Here is a 16,716-nt window from a genome sequence, read left to right on the forward strand (position 1 = left end):
ATTTCATAAGCCATAAAGGTTGTACCGTACAACCCCTTCATTGTTGCCGCCGTCCTGGTCGCCGTCGTCGTGGCGCACGGCTGCCAGGTCGCTGTCCGAGAGCTGTGGTGCCGTCGGCAGGGGTTTCTTTTCCAGTGACCGCCTCCTCTTGATGACCGTGGCCAGCTGCTCCGAAACCCCTTGGCCGTCGAGCTCGGCGATCGAGGGGACCCGGGCGCTGGGCGCCTTTTTCGAGACCTCGGGCTGCGGAGATTTTTTCCGGCCGCCTGCGAGCAGGAATGCGAGAGGACCGGTCTTGCGCTCTTCGGGCACGGTGGGCGGTTCTTGTTTGATCTTTGCGACCTCGGGAATCTTGGACGCTTCCGAGGGCTTATGCTTGTTGCCGCTAGAAACGGCAGGCGTGGTAGTTTTCTGTTGTTTGTGATCCTTGGTTTGTCCTCCCTTTCGATTGTTGCGTTCTACTTGAGGGGGCGTCCGGTCATTTTGGCCATTATCTCGAGTATGTCGTCGATTCCCGGTGGCTCTATCCTGGGTATGATTCCGGTACTCAGGACTCCTATTACCATGGCTATGCCTGTGGTCCTTGGGACTCCTTCCGTCATGAGTATACCTCCTGTATTCGAGATTTCTGTCATCCTGAGTGTACCTTCTATATGGATGACCTCTGTCGTGAGGACACCGCCTTTCCTGCGGAATCCTGTCATGTGTATATCTCCTCTCCTTGTGCACGGTATCGTGAGTATACCTTTGTTCTCTTGGCGCCACCTGATGACTGTGCCTTCGGTCCGCACCCGTTCCATCTCGATCGTATCTCTGACCTCTAGGTGCATGATCGCAAGTATGCCTTCGGTCGCTCTGTACGTTGTAGTAGTAGGTGTTTCTGCTGTCCCCTCGAGGTTGGGGAGAATTGACCAATGTTGTCTGCGTTGTTCGTGGTGTCGTCCTCTGGCTACTCATCTCGCCCGAGTATATAGCAGGGGCATTTTTCTTGCGTCTAAACCTGCAATAACCATTGACACGAAACAAAGCAAAGCAAACGAGAAAAACAAGCGAGCCACCGCCAATGCCAACCGTAAGTCCAAAAGCCAATTTCGTCTTGTCCGATAAGTGAACGTCCCTGACGCTTAAGTAACTTCTTTTCCTCAACCAGCTTCCCGTTTTCATTTCCGTCATTGGCCATCTTTGTAGGATCCTTTCTGTGCCGGGCGCATCGTTATCCGTATTTTCTAGAGCGCCGAGGGATTGGCTATGGTAGTGGGTGATTGTCATATTCATGACTTCTGCAAAGTACGGCACACGTCTCATAGCCACCATCTCGCGCTCATTAGACTGATCATCTCGAAGTTCCGCAGTCAAGGCAAGTTGACTGAATGCGTGTCTGAATTTTGATTAGATCCAACCTCGGATTGGAAACGTCTTGCCGTTGTAGCACTTACAAATGTGTGTCATTGGCGTGGGCCAGAGTACCCACGACATTCCCGTCCGCGAGCCATTGGACCGACTGTGCAGTCCAGTCAATGGTGAGATTGAGATACGCATTAGTTATCGCGACTACTTTTGTAGTTTCTAGATCCGATGAGTTCATCTCGTGGTCTTCCGAGTGATATACACTGCTTGCAACTAGAGACACTTCTCCACCCAGGAGTTCCTGGTTATACATATTTGTTAGCCGATGTAACCTCAAAAAATAAGGAAAGAAGCACAGGATAAAAGAGGCTCACGAACCAATGCGATCTCGTCCGAAGAACCAGAGCGTAACCTGACAGCGACTAAGACACCAGCAGCTACCACGGACTTCACAAACACCTCGACTCTTCCGGATTGAAAGGATCCCGGGAGAACAAGTGCTGTTGCATCATGGTCCTGACGGACTATGAGCCGGGCGCCCTCCTCCGCATCGTGAACATTGGTGGAAATCTCTCCGGAAAGCTCGAATATTGATGGTATGTCGCGGCCCTGAAAGTCAAACACCTCAGTCGCATCTAGCGCCGGAGCAGATGCATCGGCCGACCCGTTTGGGATGTCGCGGCCGGAGGTGACCGCGGCGGCCCTGACCTCGCCAATATATAACACTTGGAGAAGGAGGCAGACTGTGACCATGCAGCCGAGTACACGACGAATACACGATGGCATTCTCGCTGCGAGACTGGGGACGCTGCCCTCTTCGCAACAATCTTTTTTCTTTTCCCGGCCAGTCGTCAATGTGTGAGGCAATTGGAACAAAAAAAACACAATTTGGAAAAAAAAAAAAAAAAAAAAAAGGGAAGGACAACGGCCAACTCGAGTTCGGTGAGCTTAGCCGCGCATCCTTGTTATCCGAGTCAGTACCTTAAATAGGATCGAGCAGGATCCCAATCCAACGGGCGCATCTGGATTGCTGACAACCACAATGAACCCGAACCCGTCCTGCTGGTAACTAACTGGCAACAGGCATTCCAGGACAAGATGGTTTGCTATATAACATGTGCATCATTCCATGAATTGCGAACAAATTGAGGTCAAAGAAGACTCTTCCATTATCAAGGCGCGAGGTCCCAACTTAGACGCCGAATGCAATCTTCCCCTGAGGTTAGTTAGCAGTTGGTAGTTCCAAAATGCATCTTTGTCCAGGATTATAATGCTGGCTTGGCGCTACTGCAGCTGACGCAGAGGAAATAGGTGGTCAATAGTAACCAGCAGCCAGCAACCAGGATGTCTGCTGCCAATGCCAAAAGCCTGGGGAATATTGAATCCTCCAAACTCCATCAACCGCGTCTTGACGTGGCAATGTGTTCATTCAACATTATGGAATGATGTGACTCGCCAAATATGCTCATACACGCCGTCGACCTCTCTCTGCGTGTCCAGATAGCATCAGATTGTTGCATCCACTCAATCCACTATGTAGCCTGGCATGATTCATTTCATCCCGAAATGTCCTCTTTGATTCTTTGTCGGTTTTTGTATGCCCGTCTGTCTGTTCCCATTAATCATAATGACATCTGCTTGGAATCGGGGCAAAAAGTCTGGCCATATGCAGCATATAGACTTGGAGAGCAGATTGAACGTCATGTCCTTTTCATGTTGATCTCGTATAGCTAACAGATTGAGAAAGCGCTGCCTACAAAACGTCGTGGACCGGCATGATCTTGACACCCTTTTGAAAATTCACGGTCGTGTTGCCTTGAAATACCTTGGCAGTTTGGGGCCGGATTTATTTAGACGTCCGCCGCTTGGCCTCTTTGGAGTTCTACAATCGCGGCCGCTTGGTTCCTTGGCCATATGGTCACTTCACTAATTGAAGAAACTGGCCACAGAAAGTTCAATAGAACCGGTTACCTTGGCCAGAACAGCCGATTGCTGGACAGTGCCCCCGACGTCGACGTACCATGGGCGCTTCGTGGCTGGCAATATCCGTGCCAATGTTGGTAAGGCTGGACGGTTTCTGTACAAGACCGCCCACATCGCCATGCTTATTTCATGTTATGCATGCTGGCATGTGGTATTATAGCAATGTGCCGCAAGCAGGGGGCCATGGGCACAGCGAGTGAGTGCGAATGGTCGCTCGGGATTGGCATTTAGTCTCCACCATAATAAAAGGGACAAATTAGCAGCACCTTGTATGGAAGAGGTGGCTGGTGATAGATTCGGCGGCTACCCTCACCTGAAAGCATCCGAAAGCGTCCAACTCTGCGGGGGCCGTTGCCTGTTCCGGCGACTGAGGGCCTTCCGGGCCTCTGTTAGCCTGTTATGACAGTACCGAAATGATTTAGCACGCTGTTTGCGGCGGCTTGTCATTGTGATGAGCCAATCTCATTTTGGGTGGCGCGTGAGCGCGGGGGGGAAAGCAGCGGAGACTCCACTTGCGATGCTCCCATATATTTGGGTTGAACAGAAATGATTGACGACAGAGAGGAAGCGCTGGACTCGAGTCACTCGTCAAATGCGTCGAGGGACTGCGCGCATCACGACCGACTTGAGAATGCCGACCGCTGGGCACAGGAGGAGAAGATGGAACTCTCAAGAAGGAGCCAGAGAGTGACTTGCAGTTGCTGCGAGGCTAGACACCCGAGCATACAGTACCTACCTACCTACCTACCAATAATGATTCACCCCAAAACCCCGATTGTTCGCCTCCAATGTCCGGTGCAGATACCGGGGACGTCACAGAGAGCGAAGAGTCTCGGCTTGCTGAGATTCCGGGGCTTGTCATATACTCATCCACATGGCTATGATTGGCTGCTTCAGGGTCCAGGTCGGCAATTTTGCTGCGGTAGGCTCATTGTGGCAGTAATTGCGCGGATCTCTTCTGCAAGTTCACTCGGCCCTGCACGTACATAGTACGTATGGATGTATACGTACCGCATCTCAGAGGCGCTTTAGGGCTCGAATGACTGTCAGAGGGAAAGACTGGGTAATTGAATCTACAAAACACAGTGGCGTCCCTCGAAATACTTTAGTTGGGGATATTTGCGAAGAATAGAAAGAAAAAAAACCTGCTTTATGGAGTGTCGTCACCGCTAAACAGGCCCAAGGTAACGTAAAAAGCTGCCCCGCGGCAACTCAGGGAAGAACGTCTAGCTGGTATACTACATTAGTTACCTACTGGAAGCTACCCATGCCAGTTGTTCTGGTGCTCAACGGGCTCGACTGAGTGGAAGATCTCATGTACCGTCAGCTTTAACAAGAGAGGTGGGAGGCGGATACGATCATTGGCAGACGGGGATTCGCTATTCACTGGCAGGAACCAAATCGCCGACCATGCCAGGAGATCAACGATCATTGGTCGAATGACGGTTGATGCAAATGCAGAGAACCTGGCTGCCTCTGCTCGGCTGTCAACTTGCTTGTAAAACAAAACGATCTCGCGCTGTTGGTCGGTTTTGGGAATGGGAATTGATCATTCATATGAGAAAAAAAAAAAAAAAAAACAAATGTAATATGACCAGCAGCAGCACTTGGGAAGGCACTGGACTTCTACTGCAGGCATTGCACCGTTTCCGAGTTTGTGGTGGTCAAACAAGATTGTACCCAAGCACAGCCACTTGCCGTAGGTACCGCGTTAAGTTTTGAGAGGCCAGTTCATTTAATCCGGTAGTCCTGGGTTAGGTGTTCGCGACAAGGTACATTTGCTTCTGGTTAACTGGTACCAGAACTGTTCTCTCTCTCCTCTCTCCCCTCTGTCTTTGTGCTGACACATGCAGTAATAAAAACTGGCTGGTCAAAAGCGCAAATCGCCTCGGCTTGTGACGAATTGGGTATTCGCCTTCCAGGCAAGAGCAGTAAGTATCGACCCATCTCCAGTGAAGAGATGATTTGATCAACACTGGGGGAAGAAGCTATGTACTGCTAACCACGACCCCTCCTTCAAAACAAGTCGATGCTTGCATACATACCTACATTAGTAGCTAATGTATCCATGTGTGTACTGACTGACTGTCTATACGTAATGTACTCGTGGTTCCCAAGTGAAGTTCTGATTATCAACGACCTTGACATCATAACCCTCCCTGGAAAGCCGCCAGCCTGCGTGGCCACACCCCCTCGCAAATGCACACCAAGGAATTGAGGCTGGTGATTCGACACAGCCGAGCTGACAATCAATATTAACAGCACTTATTCATTTCGCCCTACTCTACCCATGAACCAAGCAAAGTTGCAACAGGCCTACTTCGCATACTAACCGAAATATTGGCCCAAGAACAGCGGCATCAGAAGGTAAAGACGGACGATTTGAATTTACCTGAGCTGCCAACGAGTTGAGAAAGCTTTCCGCCAACACCCAGACCAGAAAAAGAGTACATACAGGATTGCCTCTCTCGTGGCAAGATATTTCCCAACTTCGGCACCTCCCAAGTGCTGCCCCAGATATCTAAAACTATCCCTTACTACCTACCTACCCACCCAGAGGACTGATCATTCATCCGTACCTTTATTGGACCTAAAATCCATCACCATTTGCCTTTTACTTTGCATCACACTCCCGCAATCTGCACGCGGGAAGGAACACGAACTTACTGTTCACCCCCATTAATGTACCTTCACTGGACGACCAACTGGCCGTACCCTCCACTTACCACCAAGGCAACCCTCCCAGGTATCCTGGGCTGTGCTTGAATCAAGACCTAAGACAACTTTCCAGTTCGCGAAGCCACAATCCAACTTTCAAGTGGACATACATAGTAGCATTGTGCTTAGGTGGGCCAACCGCCCCCAGTCCTACCTACACTAGGATTTTATTTTGGAACTACTACTACGACTACTACGCCCGCTGCAGGCTTCAGGCCGTACGCCTCTTTGGTTTGGACCCAGTCAAAAGTCAAGTCACCAGGCACTGAACAGAAGAGGACACCCCCCATCATCAGCCATCATCAGCCATCTCCTCCGCCGCCAAGCAAAAGCCCCAGGGCCGACACTGAACCTTGCCAACGGGTTCCTGGGCAAACCTGGAAGAAGCAGAGAGCAAAGCAGCACAAGCGCAGAGGTAGCAAAAGCCGGACGGAGCCAAACCTCCTTCGCCTCTGCCACACTTCCTCAGCCGTTTTCTTTGCTTGCTCATCCACACATGCCTGACAAGGTATTATTCCCTGACTATTATCACTTGCGGCTCAGTTCTACTCGCATCACATTGGTGTCGTTGCAGCCGATTCCTCTCTTGCGACTTTCTGGTGTGCACCTTTTCCACCATCGTACCGTCACCGCACATACAAACTTGATTCGCCACGTCGCGCTTCTCAATTCACATTACTAAAGCACCGGGCCAAAACCTTTCGTGTTTTTTCCCCCCTTCCGCCCCTGTAAAAACTCGCAGACCCAACAATTCGACACGCGCGATACTCACCACCACAACCACCAGAACAGCCACGACTCTAGCCACACCCTCTCCAGCCTCAACCATATCCGCCAGCTCGAACATGCGCAACTGATGCGCAAAGAGCTCTGCAAAGGTGTTATTCAAGCTGTTGGAATCCTGTTCTTTGTAGGAACTCAATCGCCTGTCTGACTTCTTTTTGCGCCGAGACTCATGGCGTCCGAAAAAGGTCCTGTTGCGACAGAAGCCCAGCCCTTCTCATCCAACCCAGTTCCTACCTCGCCCATCACGGCAGAGTCGCTACAAGCTGACGCGAGTCGTGCCGCTGCCACGCTGAAGAGAGCTCGAGAGACTACCCCGACATCGCCGAGCTCCGCTATTGCGACGCAGCTCGCTTCTGACTATTCACCCACAAAAGTTGCCCGACTCGCTCATTTGGCGACGATACGATCGCCTGCCCCTCTGACCGGCGCTGCCGCGCTTGAGGACGAGCGGGACGAGCGTCGCCGGGAAGACGAACAGTACAGGCTCCAGGTCTCGGGCAATAGTGAAAACCCTGCCTATAGAGTACAGTCAGATCTCATGTCGGCCGGCGCACTTGGAATCAGTAGGCCACAGGATGCGCCCATGGCCGATGGTCTCCCGGCGGAGCCAATGCCGATAGATCAACCAGTAGAGCAGGCGGTGGAACATCCGGTAGAGCAGCAAGTCGAACAACATGTAGAGCAACCGGTAGAGCCAATGGAGCCGGTCGAGCCGGCGCCGACGGCAGAACATGCAGAGGAGATCAAGGTCGACACGAGTCCTACTACCACGAATGTGAGCGGAGCTAGTGGTACCGTTACAGCGAGCCCTGCGCCCATGGACATTGACCCGCAGCTCAATCAAACAAACTACCTACCGCAACCGCAAGCTCAAATGGAAGAAAAGGAGAGCACATCGCTATCGTACCCCGGGCTGGTGAGCGCAGCGACAGCGGCAACGCAAATGCCTGCGCCACCACCCCGCGGGTCAAGCTTGCCTATGACGCCTGGGCAACAGGTCGCACCGAGATCACCTAATTCAAAGAAACACAAGTGCCCGTACTGCGAGACGGAGTTTACGCGGCACCATAATCTAAAGAGTCACCTCTTAACCCACAGCCAAGAGAAGCCTTATGCCTGTGGCACATGTCAAATGCGATTTAGGCGCTTGCACGACTTGAAGAGACACAGCAAGCTGCATACTGGCGAGAAGCCACATATTTGCCCAAAGTGCGATCGGAAGTTTGCGCGCGGAGATGCATTGGCTCGACACAGTAAAGGCCCTGGTGGCTGCGTAAGCCGCAGGGCCAGCATCTTTGGGGACGACGAATTCCAAGACACAAGTCAGCTCGAGGGAGACTCGACCATGTCGGGTGTGGTATATGACGGAAGCAACGAGGCCGAGTTGACTGAAGAGGACCGTCGTCGGTTAAGTTTGCCCACACCTACTATCAAAGCTCAGCACGTGCAAGGTGGCCAGGCGCCCCCTGAAGGTTACGCACCTCATTCCCGGACGTATCCTCCGAGCGTCAGTGCTGGCGGCCGGCTTTTCCCGCCCAATGTCGAACACGGCTCAGTGAGTTCAGCCGCCTCTGGCGCAGTGCCGGCAACTGGCGGCAACGCGTCACTGTATTCTCAGACTGGCATGACTGAGAGTCCGAAGCCGCTTAGCCCCGGCCAGCCTCACGACGGCAGCATCACCAGGCAGCGTTCGCCCAGCTTGACGACACAATTCCAGCAGCAACAGTTCGGTCGGCACCAGACAGACCGCCAGACCCCACCAGGTTCGTCTCAACACTCTTCCTACCCAGAAGCGCTTGTTGCTCAACTCTCTTCAGTGCCTGGATTCGCCACAAATGACGGTCGTTACCCTCCGCAAAGCAACGCGCAGGGCACTGCTGCCGGTTCGCAGGCTGGTGGCTCGGTAGCAGATGTCACGCAGCAGACAGCGAATGGAACTGAGCAGCACGGAGCAGACAGCAGCGCCAACACGATTTTTGGTGCAGATCAAAGTATTTGGGTGTACATCCATAACCTGGAAGAGAACTTCAAAGAGATGAGCGCGCGAGTCGCAAACCTGGAGCAAAGTGAGAGATCACACGAAGAGAGAATCGTGCAGCTGAGCGACGAAGTGGCGATGCTGCGAGCACAGCTCGAAATGAAGACGGATGTGCCGGAGCCGGAACCAACCATCGAGTGAAACAGAAGCGAGCTTGGTCTGCATGTCGAAAAAGGAGCACCATGACGATGAATAGGCGAGAAGCAGTCGGCGGCGGACATTGTTGGCAATGCGCATGAAGCGTGTGCGTTTGGTGTCTTTTTTAAAATCTTTTTATTTTATTTTGCATGGCATGGGTTCAGGGTGTTTATCACTCGTGCTTTCTGCCCCAGCCTGATCTTAGCAACAGTCCATCATGTATGGGCGCCAGAGGCGTTTTTAGAGACCTGAAGGTTTGAGATTTTATTCCCCCCAAAAAGTCGAATTTTCTTGTCAGGCCCACGTGGCTCAGTCTATCGTTGACATCACCGGACTCGATTGGGGGCTCATGTGAGATATCGTGCTTGGACTGGAACAGCTGGAGAGGGCCTAGCCTACCTAGCAAGAGTCAGCATTTGATACTGCTCGACTTCCCAAGGTTCAAGGCTTCTGAAGTTAAATGTACTATACTAGCAGATAGAGAGCTTGCTGTGTGGCAGTGAGAGGGATAATATGCGCATTCGCTACCTTAACATCTCGGAAGGCTCAGAGAGCAGCCATAGTTGGACCTATTCGAATCGACTTTATCCTTCTTTGCCTATATATATATATATCTTCCCTGATCATCAAACTACCTACATCCCAAGTTTCACAATTGATGCAATGGCAATATCAAAGTGCGCATGCTGTCTTGAGGGAATATGTTCGTACGGTGAGAGCCTTGGTAATAGCCGACTTTATTGTGGATTGCGTTTGGAGATGGATTTATTCCTGTTTTCCTTTTCTCCTTCTTCTTTTTTTTCTTCTTCTTCACGCTTGCTCTGATTCGACGACCCGGATGGTATTACACAGAGTCTTGAAACTATGAAACCTGACATTTGAGACCAAGTTAAAAAAAAAAAGAAGAAAAAAGAATCAAGATTAAGGCCACGAGTTAGATGCCCATCAGAGTGATCTGAACATCTGCAATATACCGAGTTCTGACGGTCAGAATTAGCCCAATAGATAGTCCAGTACGGAATACGATGATGACTGTCTCCATAGGATAGAAGACCTGTCTCCACACTCTTGATAGGACTGGTCATGAAGTGGAACCGAATCAACTTTTTAGTGGAGAACTGGCTGGCGCGGGCTTATCTGACCCGTGCTAGGCCGGAATTTTACCGATTGTCTTTCGAAATCACGTGCGCGGGGCTAGAGGGCTGGTTAACCCTTGAATTTTTCCCTCTGCATTGGTGCTTGTTTCGAGACCCCATCCAACGATCCCATCCACTCGACATCTCGAATTCGCTATTCGATACCAAGCCAACCTCCATCGAACAGCGAATCTTGACCACGACAACCACCAACCGTAAACATGGCTGACGACCCCGATTACGTACGTCCGCACCTGCCTTTACGATACTCGCACGCCGCCGCCAGCGAACCTGCAAACATTGGCGACGAGCGATGATATCAAAAAACTTTGCGGAGGACAACCGGCTGACCTGATCGTGAACAGAACGCTGAGGAGGCCGCTGAGCTCAAGAAGAAGAGACAGTTCCGCAAGTTCTCTTACCGAGGCATCGACCTTGATGCGTACGTGATTCCCGATTCTCGATTTGCTCCCGAAAGCACAGAACCTAGGCGCATACAAAACGCAAATTTTATCTCCAGTCGCGCGATCAAACAGAAGCACCAACAGCATCATCCGCTAACACAAATTTGATTCACAGTCTCCTGGACCTTGACTCCGAGCAGCTGCGTGATGTCGTCCACGCCCGTGCCCGCCGCAGAATCAACCGGGGCTTGAAGCGCAAGCCCATGGGTCTCATCAAGAAGCTCCGCAAGGCCAAGCAGGAGGCCAAGCCCAACGAGAAGCCCGACCTTGTCAAGACGCACCTGCGTGACATGATTGTCGTCCCCGAGATGATTGGCAGCGTCATTGGTATCTACTCCGGAAAGGAGTTCAACCAGGTTGAGATCCGACCTGAGATGGTTGGCCACTACCTGGCTGAGTTCTCCATCTCTTAGTACGTCACCACCCGAGAGACTGCGGCTTAGCGGTCAAGAGTTACTCGATCAGTCTGCTAACAACTTACTACAGCAAGCCTGTCAAGCACGGTAGACCCGGTATTGGTGCCACCCACTCGTCTCGTTTCATCCCTCTCAAATAAGCAGTGGTGGATTTTATGGGGGGTTCCTTGCATTCATGGATTTGGCGAACGGAAATGGTTCTTGCTCGGTGGCATGGCACAAAAAGTTCAAGCCTCTGCCGTATCTCAATGCGTTAGATGATACATGCATGAAGATCATTGGACGCTACGAACATACAAAAACAAACATCTCGGTTCACCTCTTTTTTTCGTCCCTCGCAAGTGATACAATTCGTCTTTGATTGGAAGTTGGGGATCTGGAAGCAGGATCCATGTCAGTGTACGTGGAAATGATAATCTAGCTCTCCAAGGCACAACGTATCCAATTTATTGGTCAAGGTCGACTAGTTAAAGGCCAACGTGGGTGTCCGCACGTCACTCTAGCAGCAGCAACTTACGACTACTCATTTGATATCCATGGCTACGAAATCATCGCTCTGGGATGACACGGCTTGTTAAATTGTTTTCATGATAGTAGGCCAGGTGGCTAATTTTTCTAACAAGGTCAATGATGTCTGAAGTGGATAGTGAGCATCGTCACCACCGCTTTGGAATTACTGAAGCCAACACGTTGGTCGACGCAAGCACCAGGAAGCAGACAGTATGAATGGCAACCAGTTTGAATGCCCGATCCTACCTTCTGCACAGGATTTGACATGTCTTTTCTGAGTCTCGGAACTGCACACACAGACTTGTGAGTATAGGTAGACGGATAACGAAAATTGCGGCATTAGTAGGTTTCTCCGCCGGTCAATAGGCACATTACAAGCTGGGTTATTCTTGTAAGAGATGGAAATGTTGTCAAACAAAAAGAAAAAAAATATCTTGGTTGTCCGTGAAAGCGCAATGCTCACTTCTATGTACTGGTGTAGAATTGTGGTGTACACTGTTTTTCTTCTTCTTTCCTCTCATCATCCCATTCTTTCTGCATTACATTGTTCAGCAGCACCTCTCACGACGACTCCTTGGCCGCTGCCAACTTCTTCAGTTTCCGCTCCTCCTCCTCAATGTGCTGCTTCCTGAAGTGCTCAGTGAGCTCTCCGACGTTGCGGCCGCGGTGGCCGGCTGGCACATTCCAGGGAGCACCAGCATCAATCAACCTATTGTGAGATGAATGTCAGCAATCATGATCTGAGAATCTGTGTGTGTGTGTGTTTCTGTCTCTCTCTCCACACATGATTCTAGCTCCCATTTCATCATCCTCACAACCCTTTAAAGCAAAGGCCAAGATCCATCCTTCTTTCCGTCAAAGCTCGTTTATCTGGAGATAAAGTGGTAGTGTTGCAAATGTAAACAAAAATAATACGTACTCGGGCATCTTGAGGTCAATGTGGGGGTTCTTCTCGGCGTGCAGGAAGAGGTGCTTGTCGTGAGCAGCCTGCTCATATAGCTGAGTGCGCAGCGCGTTGCGCTCAATGTCCTCCTGGCGGAAACACTCAAAGCCCCGGAGCCAGGTGGTCAGGCTCGAGGGCTCGCCGTTCTTGCCCGGCCGCGAGATGCCGTAGAAGAACATGGAGGCCGGGACGAGGCCAATGAAGACGTAAAAGGATGTCTGTATAATGCCAAGTTTGGTGTCAGCCAAATTTTCTTGTTTCTGCTTTTCCCTTCCCTTTCATCTTTTCTCTTCCTCCTTCCTTCCGCTCTCTTTTTTTTTCTTCCCCAATAGCCCGCCCTTCCAAACTTCCTATCCTCGAAGCCCCGGCGGTCCATTCGCCAAGTACCGATACCCAAAAAATCATGGAAACAAACGTACGCTGAGCTTCTCTTCCACCTGGGGAGCTGCGTGACCGTGGTCGGAGGCGTAGCTGCGGACCTGGCGAGCCATTGAAGGCCGCGCGCGGCGGGCGACGCAAGCCGCACCTTGTCTGACGGCCTGCATCTTGTCGGGGGGTCGACTGTGTGTGTGTGTGTGGTATGAAGTCGTCCGAGGGGAAGACGAGGGAGCGATTGAAGGCTGGTTGGCGGGTGGGGAGCTGAAACAACTCTTTTTCTTTCTCTCTTCCCTCTGAACTGTCGTCTCTTTGAGGCGGTTTCGCGATGCTCTGAGGTCAATTCGAAATGCGGGAAGAGGCTCTTGCGTCCCGGGGGGGCCAGATTGACCAATCAGCAGTGGATGATTTGGCAAGCGGGTGGGGAAAAAGCCTGTGTGTTTCCAGAGCTCCCCGACTCCCCGTGCCCCAAAGAGCTCAGCAAAAAGAGGTTCCATTTCACTAAAAATTGTAGGCAAGATGCGCCCTAAGATCTCCCTCCCTCCCCCTTGCAAAGCAGCCAACCATCACTCGCGTCTTACAATTCAATGAAAGCTGGTCATTTTCTTCACGGTATCTTTTTATGCTCTGAAAAGCTGATTTGGAGCATTTTCGCGGTATTATCTTGGATCTAATTTATAAAGAGAATACATCAAGAATCCATCTTAGACTTTTTTTGAATCATATATTTTATTTACTTCCTGCTGCATCTTTTGGTTTGCCAGCTTTTGGTGGTGTATCAAGTCACCCAACGTCACCTTTATATGCATCTTGTCCAAAATGTGCCATGCCAACCTTTTGAATATCACATCCTGCAAAGGCATAACACGTGTCTGGAAAAAACCAAGTGTTATTTTCCTCTAAATCATTGGAATACTATAGATTTCCATTCGTTTCCGCTTATTTTATGACTCCTACTCGTGTGGAGCTTAAAGAGGCCACAACACAGTTGGACGAGTAAGTCCCGACTCTGGTCTTCGTGGCCTTTCCTCTGCAACCTGTCCAATCGCCACCTCACATATACTTAAGCCACACAAGAGCGTAAACTCTAACCCCCTTCCCATTTCCACCATCACCTCCTTTCAACACTTGTATAATAATTTCACATTGGACACTATGCGCAGATCAAATTCACGTAACTTTTCTGCATTTCTCATTTTCTTTGCATTCCTGTCCTGTTTCGCATACTCTGTTTCTGCCGCCTCGTCACCTGCGGCACCTTCTCCATCAGCAGAGGGCGAGTTGATATGCCACACCGATAACCCAGCAGATTGCTATCCCAAGGTTTTTTCTGCCACGGATGAGTTCCAGGTTGTCCATGATGATCAGGATCTCCCGACGGGTCTGCACGTGAGGATGGACATTTATTCCGGAAAGAAGGAAGCAAAACTGTACACACCCGACTCGGACGATCCGGCCCTGGAAGGACTGCCCGTGGAACAGTCAATCTTGGTGGTAGACCCCGAACCCGTCGAAGATGATGTGCCGCGGATACCCAAGGGAGCACCAATCTACGAGCCTGTCGGCGCCGTGAAGGAACCGCAGGTCCAGGATCCGGATTTCACGGCCGCGCTGGACTTTTTGAAAGAGCACGCAGAGACGGCACCAAACGACCAAAAGCACCCGTTGGATGATGCATTGGTGGACCTGGAGGACATTTCCCACGACATGTACTATGGCAAGAAGATTATTGAAGACGAAGACGCAGTCAAGAGTCTCTTTTGTCTCCTGACCCAGCATGATGCGGCAGGAATGGATCGGGAAGCTGCCGAGCAGCGGGATTTCCTGGCGTCTTCCATCTTGTCTTCGTCGTTGCAGAACAACCCGCCGGCATTGCGCCATTTGGAGAACTACTGGGAGAATCTGATGGATTCTCAGTGTGCAGCTCACGAGAAGCCCTTGAAAGACATTGTCTTTAGCGGTCTGGAGCCCTCGATGCAGACCGACACCGACCAAGCTATGGAGGCAGTCTGGACTCAGAGACTTCTTCCCGTTGTGGGTAGACTATTGAAGAGCGATACAATCCGGCCCAAATTCATGGACGCGGACGGCATGAAGCATCTCTTACAGATTCTCCTGAAGAAGGGAGATGCGTGGAAAGCATCCAGAGCCCGGGTTAGCCGAATTGTGTCGGATACGTTCTTGGATGCCACCTTGGGGGCCAGGACGGATTTATGGCCTCTTGAGCCCGTCAGCGACGCGGCCACCTGCGAAAAGGACAGCTCCATGTTAGAAGAAGGCTGTTGGGAGTTTCACCTCGAGCATATCATTCAAGAGACGGATGCGGAATGGGCGCGCGACCTTTTGGCCATGCTCAGTGCAGCAAGATCAGATTCAGGACGTGTTGTCAGAGATGAGCTGTAAATGATTCAATGGACCTGGTTTCGCTCGGCGTTTGGAGGCATAGACATATACCCGATTGTATTTTACAGAATTCAAAATATATTTACCTAAACTACTGCTAGATATTTGCGCCAGTGAATTAATTTTAAACGAAGGAAGCAGTGGCCGCTATGCTCATACACGGCTGGCAATTGTTGACGAAAGCAGCGTTTGGATCGTGGGTCGAAAAGTCGCTCAAACGCAGCCTAAAGACATACATTTTGCTTCTTCACAACCATCAATACACCATGACAGAATGTCTTGTTGTCGGGACTCTCTTCCGTCTTCAATAGTCAGTGATTTGTTATTGACTTGGGTATTCGGAGAGATCGAGGCTATCCGAGGTCACGGTACAACCATGCAACAAACGGAATTCCGATGTATAATAAGACCGGATGAGGCGTCATCCTGTTCGAGCCCAAGACCTCAGGAGTACCCCGGATATCAGTGGCTCCATTCGTTGCTGGAAGCCTGAAACTAGAGATCGTACAAACAACATGTAGTCCAAGATGCATCCGGTAAAAAGCAAATTATTTTTGACGCAGCACTGGCGAGTAAATGCTCGTCGATATGCAGGTCGCGCAACGACGGCCGCGCCACGAGGGACGCTGACATCCAATCAAATCCTTGTTTCTCTTGGCAGCAGGAGGCGCCAACCAATCACAACTGCACAATCGTCAACAACAGCGCTTAAATCAAACGCTGCGGTTTTTGCTCATCTTGCTCATCTGGACAAGCCCACCAACCTGATCAGCAAGAAGCTCTGGGTTGCCTTGCTGCTCAACGTTAGCCGAAATAGCGACAATGGCCCAGAATGCCTGTTGCTGGGTACCCGGCAGCTTGCGATCCACCGCCGATTGACCGTCGTGGACCACTCAGAGAGCGGAATGGCCTCAGCTAAGCGACGATTGTCCTGCTCGATGCAAGGGCTCACTGAATAATCTCTGCATCCGCGGCCTCGGATTGTCTTGGTCAGGTAGGTCGGCAAACCACAAGCCAAGGCCGTTGCAGCCGCGTTACCATGGACATAGTAGGTGGGCCACGGCCATTGTCCTCGCCCCATACATAGTCTTTTATTGTAGGCCACCACCTCCATCGACCTCAGTTCACACACAAGGAACTTCTTTCATTCTCTCTTCTTTTCGTGGTCGTGGCCCATTGTTGGTTCTTCGTTCGTGTCTTTCCTTTGTAAACACGCATCATCTTCTTCCATTTCGCCGTTTGTGAATAATTCATTCCCACCCGCCGCAGCATTTTAGTCGCAACACGTTTTGTGACACACCTGCCTGACACTTACTCGACTCAACCAACGAGAACACAAAGGACAAAATTGCGCCGATAGTCACGAAAGAAGTGTTGCTTCTTTCTCTCTGCGCATTCTTCCGTTTATATTTTCATCTTCTGGTTTATTTTTGTTCTCTATAATTCAAACAAATCTCAC

At 50.8% G+C, this 16,716-nt stretch overlaps 5 protein-coding genes across 5 annotated transcripts; 3 read left to right on the top strand and 2 right to left on the bottom strand.

Annotated features, from left to right (window-relative positions):
• Positions 1-3: 3 nt before the first annotated feature.
• On the bottom strand, positions 4-2,100 carry PFICI_01802 (uncharacterized protein; the record flags this gene model as incomplete). Its single annotated transcript, XM_007830383.1, has 3 exons — positions 4-1,378; positions 1,437-1,648; positions 1,726-2,100. 3 exons carry the CDS (start codon positions 2,098-2,100, stop codon positions 4-6), a joined length of 1,962 nt encoding a protein of 653 aa, XP_007828574.1.
• A 4,903-nt stretch (positions 2,101-7,003) lies between these two features.
• PFICI_01803 (uncharacterized protein) lies at positions 7,004-9,013 on the top strand (the record flags this gene model as incomplete). Its single annotated transcript, XM_007830384.1, has 1 exon — positions 7,004-9,013. One exon carries the CDS (start codon positions 7,004-7,006, stop codon positions 9,011-9,013), a length of 2,010 nt encoding a protein of 669 aa, XP_007828575.1.
• Positions 9,014-10,367: 1,354 nt separating this feature from the next.
• PFICI_01804 (40S ribosomal protein S15) lies at positions 10,368-11,166 on the top strand (the record flags this gene model as incomplete). The annotated part of the gene is made up of 4 exons (XM_007830385.1): positions 10,368-10,388; positions 10,512-10,588; positions 10,726-11,022; positions 11,097-11,166. The coding sequence occupies 4 exons, from the start codon at positions 10,368-10,370 to the stop codon at positions 11,164-11,166; spliced, it is 465 nt and encodes a 154-aa protein (XP_007828576.1).
• A 931-nt stretch (positions 11,167-12,097) lies between these two features.
• Positions 12,098-13,024, bottom strand: PFICI_01805 (uncharacterized protein; the record flags this gene model as incomplete). The annotated part of the gene is made up of 3 exons (XM_007830386.1): positions 12,098-12,245; positions 12,456-12,697; positions 12,899-13,024. 3 exons carry the CDS (start codon positions 13,022-13,024, stop codon positions 12,098-12,100), a joined length of 516 nt encoding a protein of 171 aa, XP_007828577.1.
• A 985-nt stretch (positions 13,025-14,009) lies between these two features.
• PFICI_01806 (uncharacterized protein) lies at positions 14,010-15,257 on the top strand (the record flags this gene model as incomplete). The annotated part of the gene is made up of 1 exon (XM_007830387.1): positions 14,010-15,257. One exon carries the CDS (start codon positions 14,010-14,012, stop codon positions 15,255-15,257), a length of 1,248 nt encoding a protein of 415 aa, XP_007828578.1.
• Positions 15,258-16,716: the final 1,459 nt, after the last annotated feature.

This window comes from Pestalotiopsis fici (assembly GCF_000516985.1).
Source record: "Pestalotiopsis fici W106-1 unplaced genomic scaffold PFICI_Scf_1, whole genome shotgun sequence".
In the NCBI taxonomy this organism is placed as follows: Eukaryota; Fungi; Ascomycota; class Sordariomycetes; order Amphisphaeriales; family Sporocadaceae; genus Pestalotiopsis; species Pestalotiopsis fici.